A 25,985-nucleotide genomic window follows, 5' to 3' on the forward strand; every position below is an offset into this window, starting at 1 on the left:
AGAGTTAAAGTGAAAACAACATAACCCTAAAAATTAAACCCATAAACCCACTGAATGAGAATTAAACAAGAAACATAACCCTAAAAATGAATATAAGTCTATTAATTTCTGGTGTTCTAAATTGTCATCACTTTGAAGCATAGGGAATTTTGTTTTTTATACTTGATACACTAGCAAGCTTTAGAATGCTGGTGTTTTTGGGTTTGAACTATTATCAGCAACACTACATGGCTAGTTTTATTGTTTTGTGAAATGGTTTGACTCCAATGACATTCGTTCACTTGTCGTTGAAACTCTTATGGTGTTGTCATGTGTTTTCCAATAAGGATGTTCACAGGCAATCACTTTTACTTTGTAAAATGGTTTAAGTAATCCTTAAGTGATGTTTGGTTTGTTGGAAATCTAGTTGGTAAAATCCTAATTTCAAAAAGGGATGTTCATTGCAACTTAAATAATTTCAGGAATCCAAATTAAATATTGAAAATTACATTCTGTTGATGCACTGAGTGCATTCAGTCAATTGGTCGAAGCCCCAAAAAGATACAGAAAAAAACTAGCAATTTATGCCCATATATTTGTATATCAGTCAGCTGTATAAACAACATACATGAACCATACAGAGAAATGAAACACATCAGCATTTATAGGATGCTGATAAGGGCCGAAAATAAACTGTGTCATAGCATATGTCTGTCTGTATGGAAAGTAGCTCCATCATCAAACCTGTAAGAAAACATATGTAGTCTGACAAAAGTCACTGAATCTGTAATATGCCTTCATTGAAAGGCCTACGATAGAAGGACTGAGATATCATCTAGCTGCTCCCTGATCCTCCAGGTGCCCAAATGTTGTGAAGCATCATCTTTAGAGAGCGAATCGGCCTCTGTGTTCCTCTCCCTGTAAATGTGAACACATATGTAGAATAATCAAAAGATGTGAACACATGTAGCATAATCAGAAGATGTGAACACATGTAGAATAATCATAAGTAAATGTAGAATAATGTTTTCCTCTCCCTGTAAATGTGACTCTTAATTGATGTATATGCTTGTAATGTAAGACTTTTTTGCTTTTTTTGTTTGAATATTTGAAAAGGAATGCTCATGGGTAATCACTCTTCTTAATTGCAGAGGTAGTTTGTTTCGCTTGCTTCAGAGAAATACACCAGGGATGGATTGGAAACGAAGGGTGCGGATGGCGTTGGACATAGTGAGTGAGAGAAACTTATGCTTAAGAATGCCTTGACCTTCAAGATAATGTTTTTCTGCATGTTGATGGTTTAGTTTATAAAAGTAGCTGCTATTTTATTCTCTCTCTATTCTGAATTCAGCAGAGATTTTTGTCTACAGGCACGTGGGATGAACTATCTTCATCATCTTAATCCCCCGATTGTTCACCGTGACTTGAAATCATCGAATCTTTTGGTTGACAAAAACTGGACTGTGAAGGTTTCTGACTTTATTTCCTTTCTCGTATTGTCTGCATTCTACCAAAGTTCTGTGCATCTACCAATGAATTATAGTATTTTTGAATTTTGTGATTTGTTTCAATGTACTGTGTTTTTTGAAGAGCTTCTATCATATAGACACTGCTTTTGAAATTCAGGTTGGAGATTTTGGTCTCTCCCGTCTCAAGAACTCTACATTTTTGACTGCCAAGTCTGGAAAAGGCACGGTAATTAGTAGTATTATTGATCTGTATTTGCATTCTTATCTTCATACATTCACATGATGATTGTTTTTGCGGGCGGGATACTAATGTGTGGACACTTTTTATTTTACAGCCACAGTGGATGGCTCCTGAAGTTCTTCGGAATGAGCCTTCCAATGAAAAGTGAGCTGAAACAGTGTCTTGATTATGTATTTTAAATTTATTCAGTATGATATCTGTATTAGTATACACCTTGTTTCTTCTAATTTGTTGTGCAGATGCTTATATCTATATTAGCTATTTCACATTATATGTGTTGTACCTAGATATGTTTTATTTCTTTTGTCAAGCTAGATATAGCATTTATGAAAAGATGTACTGTTTTCTCTGGCAACCAAAGGTCCATTAAGATATCTATAACTGAGGAATATTTGAAATAAACAGGTCCGATGTCTATAGCTTTGGAGTAGTATTATGGGAACTGGCTACTGAGAAGATTCCATGGGAAAATCTTAATCCTATGCAAGTATGCCCCTCCTCTATGCAGTTGGTGTCTTCTATTTAAATTGGTTTTGGAGCTGATGTTGGAAAGTATAACCGTAACGGACCTTGTCAAATGCTTTTTATGTAATATAAACCTTCATTATTTGAGGTTTCTTTTGAGTTAATGTAAAGCACATATATCAATGTTCAACTTCTCTTTTTCAATAGGTAAAAATACATCTCAATCCTCGAAGCTGTTTTTTTGCATTCCTGTTAATGTTTGAATCTGGAAGGATTCCAAGGTAACTAGAGAATGTACACTGTCAACTCATACAGTATATATGCACTTTGGGTTAGTGCATGCTAACCACAGGGGGAATTTGTAAGCAATATAAAAGAAAAATACAAACCTTAAAGACCCAAGCTTTTGCCAAACTGCATTAAGTTTTCACTGTAATGTAAATGATCAGATCTGTAATACGCATTAAATGTTTAAAAATAGCAAGCAGAAATGCAGATTTGCACCTAAAGATGAATTTATTCCTTGAAGAACGTGTAAATCGGCTGTTAGGACAAAAATAATTGGCCCTGAAAAGTCTAGATCTGCATGTCGAAATACAAAAAACAGCAAGTTTAAAGAGCAAAATTAAGAATAATGATTGCAGTACCTTGAATCCTATGGGTTAGTGTCAAAAAAATGATTAAGAGAGGGTGATTCTTGATATTAACTAGTTCACAGATCAAAGTGAAAGACGAGCCTTAATGAACAATTGATATATAGCAGCCCAATAGATGTCAACTTTATTTCTGAAGCTGCCAGACAAAGTTTGGGGAATATTAGCTTCAACTACAAAATGTCCAGGGGCGGTCAAGTCACTTTTGAAGGACCATTTCACTTTTCTGTTCAAGGATGAATTCACACAAACTGCGAGCGACCTCTATCACTCATTGAAAGCTATGAACTCTCACACTCACTCCAACTGGACAGAGGGGTGTGAAAATGATAACTGAAGAGAAAACAGTCATCAACAATAAAATCCAACCCTTCCCCTCATTATCCATTTTGCCTTTGTAGAATAGGCATGGAGGTTTACAGTTATAGCATTGCTAGTTTTTGTGCAAACCTAGGACTTGGCACTTAATTCCTAGCAGAAAACTGATCTACTGATTTAAATGCATAGTTAGGTTTTGAACTTAAAAATTCAGCTGAAGTAAATTTACCCATCTCAATCACGAAAATGACACAACAGATTCTGCCCAATCTAAGTTTTTCATTAAGATTTGAACTTACTTGGGCTCCTTTCTTGGGAAAATGGACCAACTGAGGGATTACATACAACGCTGGATCTAATCCAGCTGATCAACCGTCCTTGGCTTATCGGGATCTCTTTGCTGCCTCCCTTCATCAGACCCAGCACACTTAGAGTATTACACTCCTCTCAAGAGATGCCTTTCTCAGTCTTGTGCTGCTGTGTGGTGTGCCTTCTTCTCCCTAGCCTTGTTTTTGTAACTTTACATGAGCTAAATCCCTAACGCTAATCTCCATAGTGATCTATGGCCGAGATTAGATCTTGCATCACTTGAGATCAAGGGCTGAGATTAAAATATAATCACTAAAGTAATTTACTTTTCCCAAGTTTACTTTAGCTCAAGAAGGCAACATAGTAATTATGTGTTTTTCCTGGGTTAAACTTAGGCTAAGTTAGATTAACGACGTGCTCACACTATAGCAAATGTCAAAGGAGACTTTGGGTGACTTCTCCATACCTAGACACGTAGGGCTGTGCAGAAGTACCTGCTCGAGCTACAAACATCAACAAGCATATCTTTCAATAAAGGAATAAAGCCATTACATGCCAAAGAAATGTTGGAGATAATGGTCATATTTATGACTCAAGGCCTAAATGAATAATAAATGATCATTAATAAAATGTTTTTTTAATGTGGCATTTAATGTAGTCATTAATGTAATGAAGTGGTTAATATTTAGGCAGCTGGGAGTTATGTAACATATCTCTCTTACTATCTATTGAGACATTGCATTGTCTAATGAATGAATTAATCCACTTTTTCTCTCTCATGTGAATTTTTGTTGATGTATGTGTGTGTAAAATCTCACATGTTATCAGAACTATGGTGAAGATAAGACATTGAGGAAGTGGGTGAAGTGTTGATGAATGTAGCTCTGACTAGTATTTCTGCAAAAGCAAAGTGTCCAAGTTGTGGAAATCATCATTAAATGACTTTCAGACTTTGGAGGTCACTTCATTAATTAATTAATAAAGTGAATGTCTTTTGATAACGTGAGTTTAATTTAATAAAGTGCCTTAAGTTTGGGTAATAGTGATTTAAGCTGAATTTTGGACCATTGATCTCAACTCAAGATTAGTCATTAGATACAATCTTGACTTTTCAGATTATGGTTTTGGCCCAACTCAAAATTATAAAAAGAAGCCAAGTGAAAGAGAGGATACATTCAATTATTTTCTCAAGAAGGATGTTGAACAAGAGAAAATTGAAAGAAAGAGAAAATCAAAAGGAGGACCTTTTGATTTTTCTGGTAAGGATAAAAAATGCAACAACAACGAAGGAGAGGGTAGCCATTAATTTGCAGGCCGTACAGATAATACGCTCCAACATAGAGGTGATCCAGGGCAGATTTTGGAGAGCTGGAAATTTAGGTTTGTTAGGTTTCATTTGTATTTTCTCTCAGATCAATTTTACCAGTATGGGAGCTCTTGTAATTGCAAAGTTATTTGAATGGTGAACCGATGCTGAAGAGCAGAAAAATTGTGCATGCATGAGATTTGTTTTATTTTCAAGATTTTCTAAGTTTTTTCACTGCGTTATTTGTTTGAAAATTTTTAATACTGAAAATATAGATCTGATCTATTTACCTAGGAACTGGCTTTCAGATTTCAACATGGTATTAGAGCTTAGTCTTTGAAGAGAAAAATAGATCCAAATTTTTTTAGTGCAGATCTATCAGATCCAGAGATCTCAACATCAGATCTATAGAGTGCTTGAAGGATTAAGACAACCATGCCAGGTTTGATGACAGACTAGATGGTCCTTCAAATTTCTTGTCGTGGAAGACAAGATTTGCACTGCTATTGAAAGAGAAAGACTTGTGGGTGAATGTGGAGAAGGTCCTTCCAGTAAAAGCAGATCCTATAGATCAGCCAGCACAAGACAAGAAGGATGTCAGAGCGCACAGGGTGATATTAGATGCTGCGAAAGATGACCTGATTCAGTATTTGGCTGAGAAGATCATAGACAAGGACATGTTTGACGCCCTTGTTGGTCTCTTCCAGAGGGATAATCTAAACTGTCAGATGGTTCTGAAGAACAAGCTTAAAGAGTGCTGATCAACTTGAAGCAGTTGGAGAAAAGATTGTGCATGTAGAGCTAGTGAATGTAGCTCTAAATGGGTTCACCAAGCCTTAGGAGCTGTTTGTGAAGGGGACCTGTGCTCGAGAGAACATTCTAGACGGGCAGAGACTGGGAAAACTGTGGCAGGAGACTCGAGAGGAGTCTAGAGCCAACGAGCAGGGAGGTGGTGATGAAAACTTGGCCCTCACCAGCTGTGAAGGCCCATTTTGTCAAATTCTTTTCTGTAAACATTTGTAGATATTTTTGTAATATTATTGTGAAATGTAATGATAGTTAACTGGCTGAGGGAAAAGGGACATAAATTTCTGAGCTTTGAATGGAGGTGGTTGCTCGGTAAATTTGGAGGAAATAGCCCATTTAATGAAAAGTATGGGGCTGATTGGATTTAGCTTTTAATTGAAGCTGATTGAGAATTTAATGGCTGCTGGAAGAAGCATTTGGACTTCTCCAAGGAGGACGAGCCCATACTTTTTTGGGCAAAGTTCACAAGGAAGAGGATATGCATTAAAAGGAGGGACTGGCTGGTAGGAGTACTTTGGTCTGGTTAAGCAAGCTTGGAAAGCAGGCATTCAGACCTCAAGGGGACGGGAGGAGAAGTTTATGAGGAAGGATTCAGGAAGCAGAAGGAAATTACGCAGGGGGTTACAACAAAGAAAAAGGAACTTGTGTAAAACCAACTCGAAAAAGGAAAGAAAGAGAGTTGCATTGGAGGAATTTTGAGAACTACACAACCAGCACTGGTTTCTCTATTGGGTTTGCTACAGGAGGATCTTTTTGGTGTTAAGCAGAGGTAGAAGGTTTAGTGGATTCCTCTTGGGTTCAGAGGCTCTCTGGGTTCCCAGCTTGGGTGGTGGCCCTGTTCCTTTGGATTCTCGGTAAAAAAGTATCAATAGTGTCTACCTATGCTTGGCTTTCAGGCCAAAAATTACACTAAGTGAACTGTGGATTCCCGATTTGGGTGGAGTCACTGAAGAATCATTGTTTGGGTTACGAGGGTGGAGATGGTGGCATCTCTGGAGTCCTTGGTTTTGCAAGGGTGGATATGGTGATATCTCTGGATTCTTGGGTGCGGTGAGGAGTTCTAGTTATTTCCCTGAAGCACTGCTCAAACTCTAAATCTGGCTCGTGGGTGGATGACTGCAAAAAGGATCACAGTGCAATCATCCCAAGGTTGGGAGGAGAGTTATAGTCTCAACTTCAGTTGCCAGGCTTCATATTATAAGATAAGTGTTCACTTGAATCTATGTGCATGGGATCATTGTGTAAATGGTCACTGTATTATTAAAAATATGCATAAGGATTTATTTGAACCTCTATGCATGTATAAATGTTGCATAAATGTTTGCTGTGTTATTCAAGTGCCTATAATAGCATTGATGACTCCTATTTCCTGCATGAATTCTAATGAATGGTTTAATTCCTGTGTGATTGCTGTGGAAGGGAGAAATGCTGTATTGTTTAATGAGCCTAAATACAAAAAATTTGGCTGAGCTTAAGCAATGGATAAATCTTTGTTGATTGAAGGAATTCTTGTATTACAACGATTTGAGTAATAGGCCCTGTACTATGAAATTGCTTGTAGGGAGTATGTATTCTCTTGATGTGTATATCATGCTTATTGGGATGAGTGAATCCAATACAAGTTCAGGATAGATGGTTTGGGTCAAGTGTTGAAAGGACCCGATGAAGTCAGATATACGATTATGTATCCGGGCATTGAGCTAAGGAGGGATGGCCTTGCCGAGTAAGTGTTGCAAGCTGCACACACACCCACACACACATATTAAATCATAGAGTGAAATTTTAAGGAATTAAGCCAAGGGGTCGGGTGTGACCCAAGACTTGTTTACATGGCCACAGGATGACATGGTAGTTTACGTGGCGGGGCTTGTCACGTGTCATGGTTATGTGGTTGGTAGTTTGATGTGGCAGTTGCAGGGTTTGTCGCATGTCCACCTCGATCCAGAGTATTGGGAGGTATTTTTGGAAAAACTGAGAGAGGGGGGGGGGGGTGAATTTGTATTCCTTATCAATTAGCACTTTTTAAATCATTTTGAGCATGATTTAATATTCAATTATTATTAATGTTTATGCAATAAAAATAGTAAACAATAGAACATAGTAGGCACAAGAATTTTAGGTGGAAAACTCCCTCTGGGTCAAAAACCACAGAACACTTTTCTAATAAATTCTTTAATCTCCAGCGCCAATTGAAATGAATGTTACAACTTTGTAGAATTCTAGAAAAGCATTCTTCTCCAGCTCCCACTGGAAGGATGCCCCAATGCTCTGGTTTCTTCAATAGTCAACTGAATGGATGCCTCAACATCCTAGACCAACCTACCACCCTGAAGTGTTCACAGGCTCCAACCTGTAGGCGACTTCATGCACTAGCCTAACACCTCCTTGCCACCCTATAATGATTGAAATGAGACAAGTGTGTGGATTCCCGTACCGGGGACAACGATCCACGATACAATATGATTTACAATGATTTTGAGCGAACACCCAATCACACTATGACCTACAACCCAACCATGACATCATCCCAACAGAGACTCCTATACTTACCAATAATGCCTTTTCAACTCTAGGCAGTTTGACTCTTTTACAATAATGACTCTTCCAATGATGAAACTTTTACAACTTTACAATGATGACTCTTGGTCTTGACACTTCTTCACAATATACAGATGGGTGTCATGTCTTCAAAGGATGTCTCGCTGCAATGCTTCCTTTGATTTGATACTTTTGCTCTTAAATTCTTGCTTGAAGTTGTACTTGAATCTTCTTCTACCTGCATGCAAAATTTCCCTGGTGAAACCAATCCCAAAACAAAACAAAATAGCCTTCAACTTACCTCTACCTGCAAAACACATGTAAGTGCATGATAATGAATAAATACAAATTAAAATTACAATGCGTACCTGAAGTGTGCTTGTCACTTTTGATGTTGACTTGTTGCAACAATAGATAAAGACTCCCACTCTTGATATAGGCCTGGACTCTATGCAATACTATATCCAAAACTGACCTAAAGATATATACAATAAAAACTAATGACAGACCCTAGACTTGTGATGGACCAAGTTCTAAGTACAACAACGGCGACCATTCTATCAGCGATGACAAGACAAGTAACATGAACTTACAACATCATATAGATTTAGCAGACTTGGTGTAACATCAAGAATATGTAGCATCAAATGTGTAGTATTAAGAATAGGACATCCAAAATGTGGTATCAAAACTAACTGTGACATATAGAGACATATAGATATGACCGAGACCTTGTATATACTTACGTTGTCTTGCAAAAACATATATCAGAGATGATACTCATATTTCAAATGCAAACACTAATCATACGTACCTTGCTGTAGGAAACTTACCCTGAACTATTGGTGTGTGGTCCTTACTGCAGTGATCCTTGAATGCTTGCTTTTTTTTCCTTCTAGGAGCTCGATATTGAATCTGCTGTATCTATGTAATTTCGAATCTCCAGGGTTTGAAATTTCGTCCTGTGGTAGCCCTCTGGGTCCTCTTTCCAACCCCACAGGTCTGATCAAGATTGGATTCTTCAAGAAAGAGTTATGCCCAATCTCCCACGATGATCTAACTATAGACTCTTTTAGTAGAGCAAACTTGTACGAAGTGCCATGTGTCACTGTTGCGACCTTCGGCCCTGAAAACACTACTCAAGAAACCACAGTTCGTCCTCTATCTGTGACTATTTACGAAATTTGAATCCAATGCTCAAAGAGAAAGTTGTGACGATTTTACTAACTTCACCTGTTTGACATGGAATTTAGAAGCTTGCAAAAACCCTAACTTCCTCAGATCATATCTCTGAAAATGTAGCGAACCAAGGTTTGAAATTCGGTCATGAGGTTCATCAAGATTTCAGCTCAAATGCAATTTAATTTCAGCTTATGAAGCTTCGCAAAAAAAAATTATAGCGAAAATGCTATGATGACCTGTTTGAATCCACAAAAACCTTACTAGAGGAGGATATGAGGGTCATTATTTATATGAATGTCTTGAGTTGAGAGGGTCCTCAATAAGCAAATGTTGGAGGGATTTTAGGAGCAAATTTTATTATTATTAATTATTGGTTATTTAATGACCACAACCAATTATGAGTGCCATGCCACAACCCCATAGGGTTTTAGCCCACTAACTGGGGTTACTAACTTCAAACACAAATATCTCTCAAATTGTGAAGAATTACTTGTCGTGCCATATATCAACGGAAACATATCGATGAGTAAAATCGATCTAGAAGATCCTTTATTCAAAATATAGTAAGTTTTCAAGTCAAAATGCCCATGCAAGATCGGGGTAGCCCCTGTTGCTGCTTGGGTTGACATCAATGACAACCACTAATCAGCAATCTCCTCCTTTGGCATTGATGGCAACACAAGTACTCCCCCTGCGATCATGACACCTCTTCCTATTGCCTTCTCTCCCCCTTTGTCATCAATGGCAAAGGGTAACTCCCCCTGACAAACAACTATCCTGCGGACCTGTACACACCTCCACTCCCACTTTCTACTTGAGTAGATAAGAGAAAGAGTCTCATGAAAACTTGGGAGAATCCGAAGCTTTTGCCGAAGATACTCAAATGCTTCATGAGCTAATGGTTTGGTAAAGATGTCAACAATTTGTTCCTTTGTGCCAACATATTCAAGCTTGATATTCTTTTCGACAACCTGCTCTCTAGTGAAATGATATTTAATCAGAATGTGCTTCATTTTGGAATGCATCATAGGATTCTTGGAGACACTGATGGCGCTGGTGTTATCGCAAAAGATGGGAATAGGCTCATTAAACTTGACCTAAAGATCTTGCAAAGTTTGCTTCATCCACAGAACTTGAGTACAACAAGCTGATGCCGCGACATATTCTGCTTCTGTTGTGGATAACGAGATTGTGGACTGCTTTTTATTTAACCATGAAACAAGACAACCGACTAGATATAACACTGCTCCATTGGTACTCTTATGATCATCAACACTTCCTGCCCAATCTGCATCTGTATAAGCTTGGATAACTAGATCATTTCCTTTGAGATACCATAGACCATATTCCGCGGTGCCCTTAAGATATCGAAGAATTCTTTTGACGACAATAAAATGAGATTCTTTTGTAGTTGCTTGGAATCTTGCTACTTGTCCAACTGCCTGCATCACATCAGGCTGGGAGGTTGTCACATATAAGAGACTACCAATTATGGATCTATACAACCTTTGGTCCACATCCTTTGACGAATCTTCTAAGCTTAACTTGCAACTTGTTATCATGGGGTTAAGGACTGGCTTGCAATCTTCCATCTGGAATTTTTTGAGCATTTCCTTGATGTACTTGGTTTGATATATGAATATTCCTTTACCCTGGTGAGAAATTTGAAGCCCTAAAAAGTATGTCAGCTCGCCAAGCATAGACTTTTCAAACTCACTTTGCATTTTTGTGACAAAGTCTTTACTTAATCTGTCATCATTGCTTGCCAAAGATTATATCATCCACATATACCTCGATAATCGTTAGGTTATCTTGATCCCCTTTCACATAGAGATTGATGTCAGCGCTTCCTTTCATGAATGCTTGTTGATGTAGATCCTTATCAAGACAAGCATACCAAGCCCGAGGAGCTTGCTTGAGACCATATAATGCCTTCTTTAATCTGCAAACGTAGTTTTCTTTATCAGTGAGCAAAAAACCTTAGGGTTGTTCAATGTAAACTTCTTCCAATTCACCATTTAGAAAGGCTGACTTAACATCCATTTGGTGGACCTTGTTTTTTCTTGAGCATGCATAATTGAGAAACATCCTGATAGCTTCCATTCTGGCAACGAGAGCAAATGGTTCTTCAAAATCGATTCCTTCAACTTGTGCATATCCTTTGTAGACTAATCTTTCTTTGTTCCTTGTAACCTGTCCGGCCTCATTCAATTTGTTTTTGAAGACCCATTTAGTTCCAATAAGATTTTTATCCTTTGGTCGTGGAACCGATTCCCAAGTGTTGTTCTTCTCAATTTGATCAAGTTCTTCATTCATAACTGCTACCCAGTGTTCATTTTTACTAGCTTCCTCAAAATTGCTAGGCTCAAAAGTCACTAAAAGGGCAAGATGGGCTTGCTGTGATGAATGAAGTTGTCGACTTCTTCTGGTTCCAATTCCTTCATTTATGTTGCCGATGATCTGATTTGACAGATGATTCTTTTCATACCATTCGTTTGAAACTGTTGGAGAAACTTCTTGTACATCCTGCTGATCATTTCTTATTTCTTCTTGGTTGATTGGTGTTTCCTTATTTGATTGGTCTTTTTCTGGAGCTTCTTCTCCATCCTTCACAGATTTTACCTCAAGCCCCTCAATTTTTTTTGAAGAGACGATCTCATTTTTATCCTTTAGAACACAGTGTTCGTCAAAAGTAACATTTATACTTTCATCTATTTTTTTTTGCCTCAGATTGTAGCATCTATAAGCCTTTCTTTTGCGCGAATAACCAATAAAAATACCTTTGTCAACACGGGAATCAAACTTGCCCAATTTTTGGTCTTCTCTTTTGATGTAGCATTTACTTCCAAATATTTTAAAGTATTTGACGTTAGCCGATCTTCCTTTCCATAGTTCGTATAGAGTCATGTTACAATTGTTCCTGAGCAGGCCTCTGTTTATAATGAATACAACAGTATCAATTGCTTGAACCCATAATTTATCGTCTAAGTTTGAGTCTTTTAGTGACTCCATTCTACTGTGGTGTTCTGGCTGTTGAGAAATCCCTTTTTATTCCATGTTCGTCATAGTATTGCTGAAATGCTTTGGACTTGAATTCTTCGCTATTATCTGATCTTTTAGACATTTGATCTTCAAATTGGTTTCATTTTTGACAAATTTCTTGTAGATTTTGAAACATTTGAATGCCTCAGACTTTTTCTTTAGGAAACTGACGACTGTCATTCTGGTGTAATCATCTATCATTGACATAAAGTATAATTCACTGTCTTAACCTTTTGTTCTCATAGGACCACATAGATCAGTACATACTAATTCCAATGGATGTGACACAAAATGTTCCTTTGTCTTGAACTCGACTTTTGTCTGTTTGCCGTGCCGACAAGATTCACATATCGTAGTGGTAGGTTTTGAGATTTTCGACATTTCTCTAACTGCTTCCTTTTTGCTGATCTTGACCAAATTGTCGAAATTTATATGCCCCATTTCTCGTCTTCTCTTGCCAAGAAACACCCATTAGGTGTCTCATCCAAAATATATGTCATTTGGAGCTCTGCTTGCTGTAGCCACAATTTGACCAAATTTTGCCTTTCTTGATTTCACTTTTCTTCGAGTTGAATAACATCGTGTGTCCTTGATTGCACATCTGTCCAACACTGAGCAGATTGTGATTCATATTTTCAACCAGCAACACATCCTTTGCTAATGCATCCTTGCTTCCAAGAGTGACCGTACCTGCTCCTATGACGTTTGAAGACCCGTCATTTCCAAAAGACACTATTCCATCCTTCTTTTCTTTCAAGGATATGAACTTATTTCTATCTCCAGTCATATGCGTTGAGCAACCACTATCAACATACCATACGTTTCTGTTGCTTTGAGCCTTGAGAGCGAGAGCACACCTTTCAGTCTTCCTTTTCCATACTTGTTCATTCTGATTTTGCGAGAATTCCTTTGAAGAACTTCCAAGTCTGCAATCTTTGGCCAAGTGTCCAAAATTGTTACATTTGTAACATTCGACATCATCTCTCAGATGATCAAATCTGTTGATTATCTACTGAGTTCTGGAATATCCATTTCGGAGAGATCTCCTAGAATTATATTCATTCCAAACATACATGCGACAGTTTGCAACTCTATGTCCAAACCTTCCACATGAATAACAATGATCATAAAAGATAGGTTGATACCTGGGAGTAAATCTTCTTCGAGGAATTGTCTTCCAAGGTTCTTCTTGCGAGTCTTGATCTCTTGATCTAGCTAGGAGATCTACCTGCTTGGTAGTTTTTGCATATCCATCTTCTTTTGTTGTCATAGAGGGACTTGACTCCTTTTCGAATTTTTCTTTGTAACCAAGGCTAGTCTTGTCGCTGCATGATCGCTAGTTGCTGATGAGTTTGTCCAAAGTCTTTGAGCCGTTGGAGTAGTTTTGAAGAGTTTTTCCATTTTTTACTTCCTTTCGTAAAGAAATGATTTCAGCTTCCAATGCTTCTCTTTTCTTGTTGCTTTCCTTTAATTCTTTCCTGAGCAATTCTTCAACCTTGAACCTTTCTGTCTTTAATTCGTCTTAAAAGTGTTGACGTGCTTCTTCTCGACCTTGAGCTCTTTGATAACCTTGATCACTTCGTTTTGAAATTCAACCTCAGTGATTTCTTCTTCTTCGTCTCCTTCTTTGTCAGGTGCCTCTTGTTTATTATGCTTGGCCATAAACAATACTCTTCCTTTGAATTGTTCTTCGTTATCACTGTCTTCTTCGGAAAATGCTGTTTCTAAGTGAGATGCGCTGTTCTCTTCTTCAATCCTCATTTCATATGCCGTAAGAATTCCATGCAATTCATCTATGTTGAGATTGGTCAGATTCGATTTATCTTCCAAGACAGATACCTTAGGGTTAAATATTGCTCGTAAGGTTCGAAGGATCTTTAAGACAACAATTTTTGTTTCAAAGGGTTCTCATAAACCTTCCAATGTATTTGTTGTTTCATCAACACGATGAAAGTATGCAACAATATCTTCATCTTCCCTCATTTTGAGTTGCTCAAATTTTTCCCTGAAAATTTGAAGCTTTGATTCTTTTACCTTTGAGTCACCTGCATATATATTTTCAAGCTTGCCCCATACCTCTTTAGCAGTTTGGCAACTCAATACGTTAAGATAAGAAGATTCGATAAGCCCACTGATAATAAGATCTTTAGCCTTTGCATCATATACCATATTTTTCTTACCTTGTTCATCCTGGGTCGGTGTGAAGCCTTTGTTAGCGATTTCCCATACTTGGTATCCTTGCGCCAACAAATGAAACTGCATTCTTCCACTCCAAAGTGCATAGTTATTTCCATTGAACAAAGGAACTCTATTCTTACTATACTCCATGATCCCTGTCACCAATGCCTTCGCCAATAGATAAGAGATCATTCTTGATCTCAGTGATCCTCATGAAGTAGGATTGGATGGATTCTTCTCTATCCATTTTTATGTCTTTCAACTTGTTCTTGAGAAAGAGAATTTGATTTGCAATGTTCACTTTGAACATCCCAACCAGTCTTTCATACATCTCCTTAGATGTTTCCAAATCAAAAATGTATGCAACCAAAGGCATATGAATAGAATCAACAATAATCTTTTTAGCTTTTGTCTCACCTTTCTTGTACTTTGTTTGAATATCAGTAGATGCATTTGAAGGAGGCTCGATTATTCTTCCCTTGACATAGTCCATGGCATCATTCTCTTCCAAAGTCAAATCCAAGATCATCTGCCATGCATGATAGTCAGATTTGTCCTTGAGCTTGTCCTCGGATTTGAAGAAAGGTATAGTCATCATTGGGACTAGTTCCAAGTCCCTGTCCAACTTCCTTTAGTGATTGCGTTGCTTCACTCTTGCTTGGGCTTTGTCTTCACCTTAGATTTGATACCATGTTAATTTTAGATAACAATGGTATGTTCTATGCTTTAGAGAAATTTATTTGAATTTTTCTTATTAGCCCAATATCAATTTCCAGATTATAAATCACATTAACATTGATAGTAAATGTAGATAGAACATAAACAATAAGTGGAAGACAAGCCAAGAGAAGAGGACACAATATTTAGCGAATGCCAGGGAAAAACCCCAATGTGGGGTGTTGTAGCATTTTTTGGTTTTGATAAGATAAAATAAATTAGTCAAAAAATGAAAAATATGTTTACAAAATGTTAAGATAGGATATGGACAAAAAGAATATTAAATAAAAATGTTAGGAAATATTTTCATAAATATGTCCATATCAAAGAAAATGTTAGGATAGATGCCCTAAAAAGTCAAGGCAAAAAAACAAAATGTTAGGTTAGAGAGAAAAGAGAAAGAAATAAACTCTGAAAGTGTGCAAGTTCAACTGCCACTACTATTTTACCTTTTTCTGCAAAATAATGGTTGTGTGTAGCTTGTCATAAATGCCACAACCCGTGACAGTCAAATAGTTTAATCTTAACTGTTTCATGTTTTAAATTTCATGTTTATAGTTAGAGAATAAAGATCTAGCCAAACTGTTTAATCGTGGCAGATCAGTAGTTAGGTAGAGAATAATAAGGAGCTCATTAATTTAATCTGAGCCCATGTATGTTATAAGGTTAGAATTAGATAGTTTGCTTTTCAAAAGAAAAGGGAAAAGAAAACGGTCTGCTAGCTTAAATGGCACCCATTAAGTGAAGAAAAAATGTTAGGATAAGCAAAGGGTAAGTAGAAAAAAGGTTGCTGAAGTTCACAATTAATTAGTTAACTTCCCCCTCATTTCATCTCATCTTCCACTACATACTTATTAATTTCCCCTTCCCAAATGTTCTCCAATACTAAAACCTTCAGTCATAAAGGCTCAAAGAATTTCTCTGACTTCGGGTGGGATCAGATCCTCGGCTTAATGACTTATAGGTATTAAATATTGGAATTCCCTTTACAAAAGTCATTTTTCTTCATTTCCCTTAAAAAAACCCCTTTTCCTAAGGCTAAACACCATTTGCCTAGGAAAAATGGAAATCCCATGTTAATTCCCCTTTCACTCACAAATATCCCAAAAACCCACAAAATGAGTTTTATCCTAAGTACTAATATATGTGGATGATGAGCATATAATTCCAAATTTACATTATACTTATCATATCTCCTTTCCACTCATATTCGTATTAACTTTTAATTTAATATATCAAATCCCTAAAATACCCATTCTTGTATATTATTAAATCCTTTTAAGTAAATATCCCAAAACCTTGTTTTAACTATAAAACTTTGTATTTCACCCGAAACCCATTAACTTATCGATTCACGATAACGTTAATTAAACCTCCGTTAATCATCTCGATCGCCTAATGTGAGTTTAAACCTGTAATTAAGCACGATACCGCCGTAATTAAACCACCGGGCCCCTCCATTTCTCTTCCCTTTTTCCTCCGTGCTGCTTTATTGCTCGACCACCGTTAGATCAAAGGCGCTCTCATCCAACGCACCACATCCATATCGGGTTGGCCTGATGACCGAACCTTACCCGCCCGATAAGGTGGTTTTGCACCGACCGCCCAGTGCTACGTGTTAGCCAACGAAGTAGATCGGGTGACCTCCTCTAAATACCACCTTCGCCATAAAAGCAGTGCGATGGCTTCGCTTACCACTCCACTGTACTCCCAAACGTGGTATTCCTTATTCACTCTGCTTTGCGCCAAAATTTTGAAAAGTTGAACGTTTACCTGTTTAAATGTTAAACCCTCACCTTTGCTCTTTTCGACTGTTTACACATAAAAACCTGTATAAACTGTCCTGCACCACCCTACGACTCTGCAACCCATACAACCATTGTTTACCTTCTAATAACTCTCCAGACTCCTTCCATAGATCTTTCAACTCAAAATGAAGCCATATCGGCCCTCCCTGCCAACCTGTGTTTTTTTAACATTTGTTGTGTTTTGCAGGTGATCATTCGAAACCTGTTGTTCCAGGTTTACAAGAAAATGAATTCAAAATCCTGCATATAGTTAAGGACAAACGAGATGATCAAAATCCAAATTACCTGATGCTGAGACATAAAAGTTAAATGATTTATAGTTGAAATATACAGTAAAGGTAAAAGGACACAATAAAGGATATTCACAAAGGTCAAAGTGTATCAGATGAAAGATCATAAATGAACATCACGTCTAGCGTAAAGATCAAACAAACAAATAGCTCAAAAGGCAAAATATAAAAAACCAAAGCCAATAGAACCTAAATAACAGGGACAACAAAAAGCAGTTCAATAGTTGTCTATATCTTCTTGCATGAAGATTCTTCCTTTTCCTAGAATAAATCCTTAAACAACTTAGGATATTTTCTTATTTTTGTGTAAATAACTCTCTTCTCGAGTTATCAGGGGGTTCATTGTTTGTTGGTCATTACTCACTGTTCAACTTTGAACCTGGTTGCACCCTTGATGAAGCATTTCTAGACATTTGATGTACTTGATTTTTCTGGAACCTCAATAGGAAGCAAAGGATTCTGAATTCTGTTTTGCACAGTTTGTGTTTCATGTAAGTTTTTCCAATATTATTCATTATGTTTTTCTTCATATCCTTATGACTTTACAGAGATAACTAGGTAGGAATAATTGTGTTTCAATCTATTCCTATAAGCTTTTTGAAGTGATAATCATTAAAGAGAATGGATTAATGGACTGTCTGTTTAATTAATTCCCTCGGAATCAATAAATCATCAACACCGTGTTGTAAGCATAAGCATATTCTCTTGAACCTTCTGAACATTGGTCAGAGGTTTTCATACTTATGATTATGTAATTGTCTATCTGAGAATTGTGATAATCATATTATTTTTTGTTTTCTGCTCACCACTATTCAAGCTTTATCACTGTGTGAAATTTTATAGCAGCCCTTTACTGAGATATTGATATTATTCAAAGGGTTAGGTATATCAGTTCTATATTTGTTTTATTCATTGGTCTCCCAAATCAAAACAAAAACCCCCAAAACATTTATCTTAGATGCTCTGGCATTGATAGCTGACCACTATTATCTTTTAGAGGTACAACATGGGGAAAACCCTTTGATCAAATATTCTTATTATTTTTCAAAAGTTCAATAGAGAGAGAGAGAGAGTACATCATAGAAAATTTACTTTCCTAATCATTGTCTAAATAGTCCATCCAAACAACGGTCAATGGGATGCCCTAACTAGGAAGTCAATGCTAGTCAAACCAACAGAAAATCTTCTTCAAATGAGCACGGTCAAACCCAGTCAACTCGGCCTCCAAAGACAAAGACAATCAACCCAAAACAGTCTTGAAAATCTCGGTCAAACTCGGTCAACGCAGAGTAAACGCTTCGATCAAAAGTTTTGCAGTCAACGTGCTCCAATTTCCTTGGTTTTTGTGCCAGGAGATGTGGCTTCAAGAGATCAGAATAACTGCCTAAAGAACACAGTCAAAATAGGTGAGTTGACCCTCAGTCAATGTTGGTTAAAGCCCCTGCAATTAGCCCAAAAACGGTACTGCGACTTCTACCTGAATTTTCGGTCACCCTTGGTCAACGAGTGCAGAGAGAAGAGCTGCTCCTTTGCTGTACGAACCAATGAGGAGAGGAGAGAGCAAGATGTGTTGAGTGATGATGTCCATATGAGGAGAATGTCATGTCTCTCTTATTTATACAAAATACGATGAGGGGTGGCGACACAACTATTGGGGCTTCATGAGCCTACATTAGACTTCTGACCTACATTGACAATATGCACGTGTGAGAATTAAATTCAAAATCTCACTTTTGCTCATCCAAGCAAGATGATATTTAGATCAATCTTGCACCTCTGGGAAAGAGGAATTCAATAAAAGTATCATCTCCATCATATGAGCTGTCCAAGGTGGAGTTTGGCCCTAGTTGCCAATTTTAGCAAAGGCAAAAACATATGAAGAAGGGTGGAAAAACAAAGGCCGAGGTAATTCATGTACCACAATTTGCACCCTCCTACGCTCATATACCCAGGTGTGGGCTTCCTTTGTTATAGCTACCCAATGTACCTTGACATGTGGTCTAGATGATTCCCCTAATCCCTACTCTGTTCCATCATTATATCATTTGCCACCTACCTCTTAAAGGGTGTACTAGGGAAGTGCCACCCGCTTTAGACGTTAAAACCACCTAATAGGTTCCTTGGTTAACCCTCTTTTTGAGCTTGGAGACACTTGTACTTGCCAAAGCCCACTATGGAAGGGCATGCCACCATGAAGTGCTTCATTGATCCCACAACTTGTAAGCATTTTTACTTGATTATTCTAATGGTTTCTTGTATTTGGAGGGCAAGTGGAGGCATTGAATCTTATGCATGATTGTAGTTAGGTCTTCATTTAGGGCTTGGTCTTCGTATACGAGGTCCTAGTTCTCTAGAGGGACACATTGACACGGATAGGGTGAGCGTTGAGAGCCATGGATCCCCAACAATGTTCATTGATTGCTCGTGTTCCACCTTTTGGATGAGGATGATGCACCCGGTCCACCATGCTCCACCAACTCCACAGTTGCACCATACACTTGGCAGATGTTCCAAGATGCCTCCCACTGCAAATGGAGGCTTTATGTCATCACTTTGCCCCCTACAGATGGTTTACATGTATATTTGATCCATTTGGAAACCCATGATGTTGTCCTTGTGCCCCTACACCCACTTGGGAGCACCAAGGGGCCAACCCGTTGTCCACTATGTTTCAAGTCCTTTTCTTCATCATGGCACCCCTTGGACTTCATCAGTTCTCCTTAAAAGCCCAACGATTCACTTTGTTGATTATTTGACCCTCTTGAGAGGCATATCTTTACATTATTGAGCTATTTTGTGGGTTTATCACCTAAAGTTTTGTTATTATGCACATTATTTTATTTTAGGGGCTAAATTAGGCCTAATTAGCTAAATCAAATTCATTAGGAAGGTTATAAATAGCTGAGAGGTGATTCATTTCTCTCATCATCACTTGGATTGGATCGTTCACTCTTATGTGATTTTTGCTATTCTTTTTGGAGGATGAAATTGGATGAATGGATGAATTTTGATGTTTGGATCTCTTCATTTTTGTCTTGGAGCTCACTATTGGCATTTAATGATGATTGGATATACTCTTTCTTACATTTAATTTCTCTTTTAATGCTATTTTGTCATTTTATTTGTCACATGCATGTTGCTGGGGATTTTCACTATACTAGGCTGAAATTTACTGCTTTCTTATGCGAAATTATGGAAATTTGTCTTTTTATAGCGTTGCATCATGTCATGGGCCATGTATGAATGAGTGAATATTCCTAGAGATATCTTGTCAAAGTTTTATCTTGATAAGTCATCATATATTGCATATCGAAGTGTAAAGACCTTGAAGCAATTGTCCCATGCCCTAATTGCCATGCAAAATTGTTATAGAGGCCTCCTTGACTAAGTGAATCGATTCCAAGCATTGAATAATCCTTGATTCCATTCCCCCCAAAGGGTTAGGCACTGATCCTCCACTGGTGATCACTCTAAAGCATATCTTTATTACCTCTCCCTATTTTTTTAAGCCTAGCCTCCATAGGGGACCTAGGGCATCACATTTCTCACAAGATACCCATCAAAAGAATTCGATCTACTAACCTCTACTGCGTTGTTGTGTCTCTTAGGAGACCCCCAAAATTTGAAGCCATTCTGACGGTGGGATCTCTAGATATTTCAAGCCCTAGCCCTGAGATTGTTTCTTGCCCTTTGATTCCCTTGGCTAGTGATCTCATTTGGATCATTGCACTCTATTCCAAGAAGATTTGTCAATTGATCCTCTTCTCTTCCACAATTAGGGCAAGCCCCTCTTTGGGTCCACTTGGTCCCATGTGGTCCCACAACCTTTTGAAGATAATTTTAAAAAGAACACTAGGTCCCTCCTTTACAAGTCTTATTGCAAAATCTAGCCCTTGAAACACCTTTGGCCCTTCTTAGAGAGCCTTACACCTTGCTTCCCAAGCAACCAAACCATATAATTGAGTCTATCTCATGATTAGGCCTTAGGAATCACTCCTTATCTCTCCATTGATTCATTCTTCTAGTGATTCCCTTTATACTGGGTATCCTCCCATTGATGAAAGTCCGTAAAGAGCAAGGAGCTTTAGCTGAGGTGACAGTGGGCTGTTGCTCTATTGTTGCCGTTGACCTACTAGTTGCCCTTTTAGGATCCCTTGCTAGTTTGAACAGTAACAGGACATTTGAAAAATAATGAGTCTTAATCACATTAAGACAGTGTGTAGAAGCCTTCTTTCAGGGCGTGGTGTTGCTTACAAATGTTATCGTTCCTAGTTATGTTATATATATATATATATATATACCATGTGATTATGGCAAGGTACCATGGATTATAATGTTCATGTGTTAATTGCTATTTTTTGTTGGCTAATAGTTATATATGTGTGATAGCATGTAAGGTAACCTAAAAGAACACAAAAAGCATCAGCAATAGAATGATGGAGCATATCATCGATAGACATCAACATGGGAATGAAGAGGAATCAGATGAGAAAAGAGGAGAGGCAGGATATTGTTATGAAACCAATATTATAGGGACCCAACATGCCCCTCTCCTTCAAAAAAGTGTTGTCCTCAATGCTTGAGTATTTCTGGATGCTTCTGTATAAAATTCTCATGCTACCATGTGGAATCTTCAGCGCATAAGTTCTTCCACTTGATAAGATACTCCGAAATTGATCGATTTCGTAGTTGTCGAGTTCTTGTTTCTATGACTGCTTCTAGTTCCAATATAATTTTTCCTTCCTCGTTAGGTTCTGGAAATATTGTTTGAACTGGGAGCTTGTCACCTATAACCTTCTTTAAACATGAAACATGGAAAACTGGGTGCAATCGAGAAGCTGCAGGAAGCTCCAATTTGTATGCCGTAGTACCAATCTTTTGCAACACCTTGTATGGACCATAATACTTTGGTGATAATTTATTATCCTTCTTAGCTTGCTTGAGGGACATTTGCTTATATGGTTGTAGCCGTAGGAATACCCAATTATCTACATCAAAACTTCTTTCGCTGCGATGTTGATCTGCCTGTTGTTTCATTCTATTCTGTGCCAACACGAGGTTATCCTTTAAGAGTTGGAGGACTTGTTGTTGATGTTCGATGTGATGTTCCATTGCTTGAACCTTAGAATTTTCTCTTAAATATGATGTGATGGATGGTGGCTGATATCCATAAAGTGCCATAAATGGGGTCATTTTTGTTGCTGTATGGAAGGAAGTGTTATACCACCATTCAGCCAGAAGCAACCATTTGACCCATTGTGTCCGTTTATCAGATACAAAGAAGCGAAGATATCCTTCCAAACATTTGGTTATTATCTCAGTTTGCCCATCAGATTGAGGATGATAAGATGAGCTATGAGCTAACTGAGTACCATGACAAGAAAATAATTCTGTCCAAAAATTTCCAGTGAAAATGGGATCTCTGTCACTTACAATAATCTTTGGGTTTCCATGTAGCTTTTGAATTGTTTCCATAAATGCAATAGAAACTGTACTGGCTTTAAATGGATGTGATAATGCACAAAGGTGTGCATACTTGGTAAGTCTGTCAACTACCACCATAATGACACTCTTTCCCTCAAACTTGGTTAAACCTGTGATAAAATCCATTGAAACCTCCTCCCAACGCTGGCTTGGAATGGATAAAGGTTGTAATAGACCCGGTGTCTTAATTGTTTCAACTTTATTTTGTTGGCAAACCAAACATTCCGCCACAAACTTTTGAATATCTGATTTAAGGCCATCCCAAAAAATTCCTTCTTAACCCTGTGGTAAGTTTTGAAAAATCCTGAGTGCCCTCCTAATGGAGACGTGTGCAATTCCATAAGAATCTTTTGTTTTAGTTGGGAATTCTTACAGAGGTATAAGTGATCTTTGTACCATAACGAATCATTTTGCTAGCTAAATGTATGAGACGTACTGGAATCTTGTTGTAACTTTCGAATAAGTGCCCACACTTCTTCGTCATTCTTCCATTCCTTCCTTGCTTCGTTTATCCAATCTGGTTGGATAATAGAAATGGCACACAACAATGCTTCCACATCCTCATCCTTTCTTGAGAGTGCATCTGCCACCACATTTTGCTTCCCTTTTTTTTGATGATTTCAAAGTCATAACCCAACATCTTTGTGACCCACTTTTGTTGCTCTTCAAAGGATAATCTTTGTTCTAAAAAGTATTTAAGGCTATCATGATCCATTTTTACCTTGAAGTGTCTGCCCATTAGGTAGGGTCGCCATTTCTTAAGTGCATGGAGTATTGCCAACATTTCCTTCTCATAAATAGCTTTGCTTAAAAACTTTCCCTTGATTGGACGACTTTCAAAAGCAATGGGTCTTTCATCTTGCATTAGAACAGCACCAATTCCATTTCCTGAAGCATCACATTCCACAATAAAGGTTTTTGTGAAGTCCGGCGTAGCTAAGACCGGTGCTTGGCACATTGCCTCTTTAAGATGTTCAAAGGCCTTTGTTGCTTCCGGAGTCCATGAAAATGAATCTTTCTTCAATAATGTTGTTAGAGGTGCTGCTATTCTCCCATAATTCTTAACAAACTTGCGATAATACCCCGTCAACCCGAGAAATCCTCGCAGATGTCTTATGGATGTGGGGATTTTCCATTCCTTAATGGCTTTAATTTTGCTAGGGTCTACCTTAACTCCTTCATGAGATACAATATGACCCAGATATTCGACCTCTTGTACTCCAAAGAGACATTTGCATCTTTTTTCATATAATTGTTTCTCCTCCAATAGTTGTAGCACCCTCTCAACATGTTCAACATGATCCTTCCAAGACTTGCTGTAGATTAGTATACCATCAAAAAATACTAACACAAATTTTCTAAGGAATGGTTTGAAAATGGAATTCGTCAAACCTTGAAATGTTGAAGGTGTATTGGTAAGGCCAAAAGGCATGACCAAAAATTCATAATGACCCTCATGAGTTCTAAACGATGTTTTCAGAATGTCTTCAATCTTCATTCTGATTTGATGATATCCTGAACGAAGATCCAACTTGGTGAAATAAATTGATCCATGCAATTCATCCAGTGATTCATCAATGACAGGAATGGGAAACTTATCTTTAATAATGAGCTTGTTGAGCTCCCTATAATCCGGACACATTCACCATGATCCATCCTTCTTGTGCACCAATACTACTAGAGCAGAGAAAGAACTTTGACTTGGTTGAATTATACCAGCCTCTAGCATTTCTGCAACCATACATTCAATTTCACTCTTTTGGGCATAGGGATATCTGTACGACCTGATGTTTGGAGGAACACTTCCTGGAATTAGATGAATAGCATGATCATGATCACGAATAGGTGGGAGACCTTTGGGAGTCTCAAATACCTTGGAATGATTGTCCAAGACTTTTTGGAGATCCGGAGAAATAGATGATTCCAATGTGGAAACATCTAGCGAACATAATTGTGCAATTACACCTCTTTGTTCCTTTTTTAGAAGCTTTGTCATACCGTTAGAGTTGATTATCTTTCCCGGTTTCCTTGGAATACCCCTTAATTCAACTTCCTTTCCTTCCACAGAAAATTTCATGAAAAGTTCTTGAAAATTAAAAGCTATTGTACCCAAGGATTGTAGCCATTGGACTCCTAGTACAACATCAACACCTCCATTGGAATGGAAAGCATTGGGCTAGTCAATATGTATTCTCCCATGGATAGCTTGATATTATGGCACTTTCCAGAGCAATTTATTGTTCCTCCATTTGCAACCATCACTTGACACTCTGGTGCTGGATATAAGAAGCAATTCAATTCTTTTGCTACATTACAATGAATAAAATTGTGGCCCACAATTTGTGGGTACTTCCTGAATCAATCAACACTATTACCTTTTTCTTCTTGATTTGTCCCTTTATCTTGATGGTTTGAGGAGTGGTAATTCTCGCCAATGCATTACAAGATATGGTCAGATTCATTTCTTCTTTATCTAGGCTTTGTTCCTGGAGTATATCCTCTTCTTTTGACCTTTCTTGCTCCTTTTCTTCTTCCTCATCACAATGTATGTAGAATAATTTCTTCTCAGCACACTTATGACCTTTAGTGTATTTGCCATCACAACTGTAATAAAGCCCTTTTGCTCTTTTTTCTTCCAATTGTTGTGGTGTCAACCTTATAAGTTGTGGAAGACAAGGGGCAACAACACTTCCATCTGTATAGTTGTGAGTGCTATGCGTCTTGGTTGCCATAATTTTGCTTTCCATTTTTCTTGCTAACCTGAATGCCTTCTCTAATGAATCAGGTTCCCAAAGGTGAACATCATGTTGCATATTATCCTTTAAAGTCCCTATGAACACATCAATCCTATGCTCCTCTGGAATATTTTTTACCCTTATGTTCAATTTTTGGAACTCCTCAATGTGATCCATTATTGAACCCTTTTGTTTGAAACTTATCAATTGGCTAAAAAAAGTGTTGCTTTTTGTATCCTTATAATGTGCTGTCAATTCTTCTGTAAAAATTGCCCAAGTGATAATTTGTTTACGAAAGCAAAGCCATTGATACCATACAAACTGATTTGGTTCCAAATATAAAGTTGCAATACGTACCTTTTGTGTGTTTTGCACATTATTGAGATCGAAAAATTGCTCCATCTGTAATATCCATGTTGTGGGATCCTTGCCATCAAACTTCCTCATATTGATTTTTGGAATAT

The 25,985-nt window shown here is 37.7% G+C and overlaps 1 protein-coding gene across 2 annotated transcripts in view; it reads left to right on the top strand.

Annotated features, from left to right (window-relative positions):
* LOC149231354 (uncharacterized) overlaps positions 1-25,985 on the top strand; it is a 215,675-nt gene that overhangs the window by 146,124 nt on the left and 43,566 nt on the right. Inside the window, exons 8-12 of one of the 2 annotated variants that reach the window (XM_089379181.1) lie at positions 1,131-1,209; positions 1,350-1,448; positions 1,606-1,674; positions 1,784-1,833; positions 2,095-2,176. In XM_089379181.1, coding sequence (XP_089235307.1) covers positions 1,131-1,209; positions 1,350-1,448; positions 1,606-1,674; positions 1,784-1,833; positions 2,095-2,176 — 379 coding nt within the window. The remainder of the gene's footprint in view (positions 1-1,130; positions 1,210-1,349; positions 1,449-1,605; positions 1,675-1,783; positions 1,834-2,094; positions 2,177-25,985) is intronic. The other variant, XR_016248060.1, reaches the window with a different exon arrangement.

This window comes from Pinus tabuliformis, chromosome J, assembly GCF_031772625.1.
Source record: "Pinus tabuliformis cultivar Carrire ecotype Pingquan chromosome J, CPIR1, whole genome shotgun sequence".
In the NCBI taxonomy this organism is placed as follows: Eukaryota; Viridiplantae; Streptophyta; class Pinopsida; order Pinales; family Pinaceae; genus Pinus; species Pinus tabuliformis.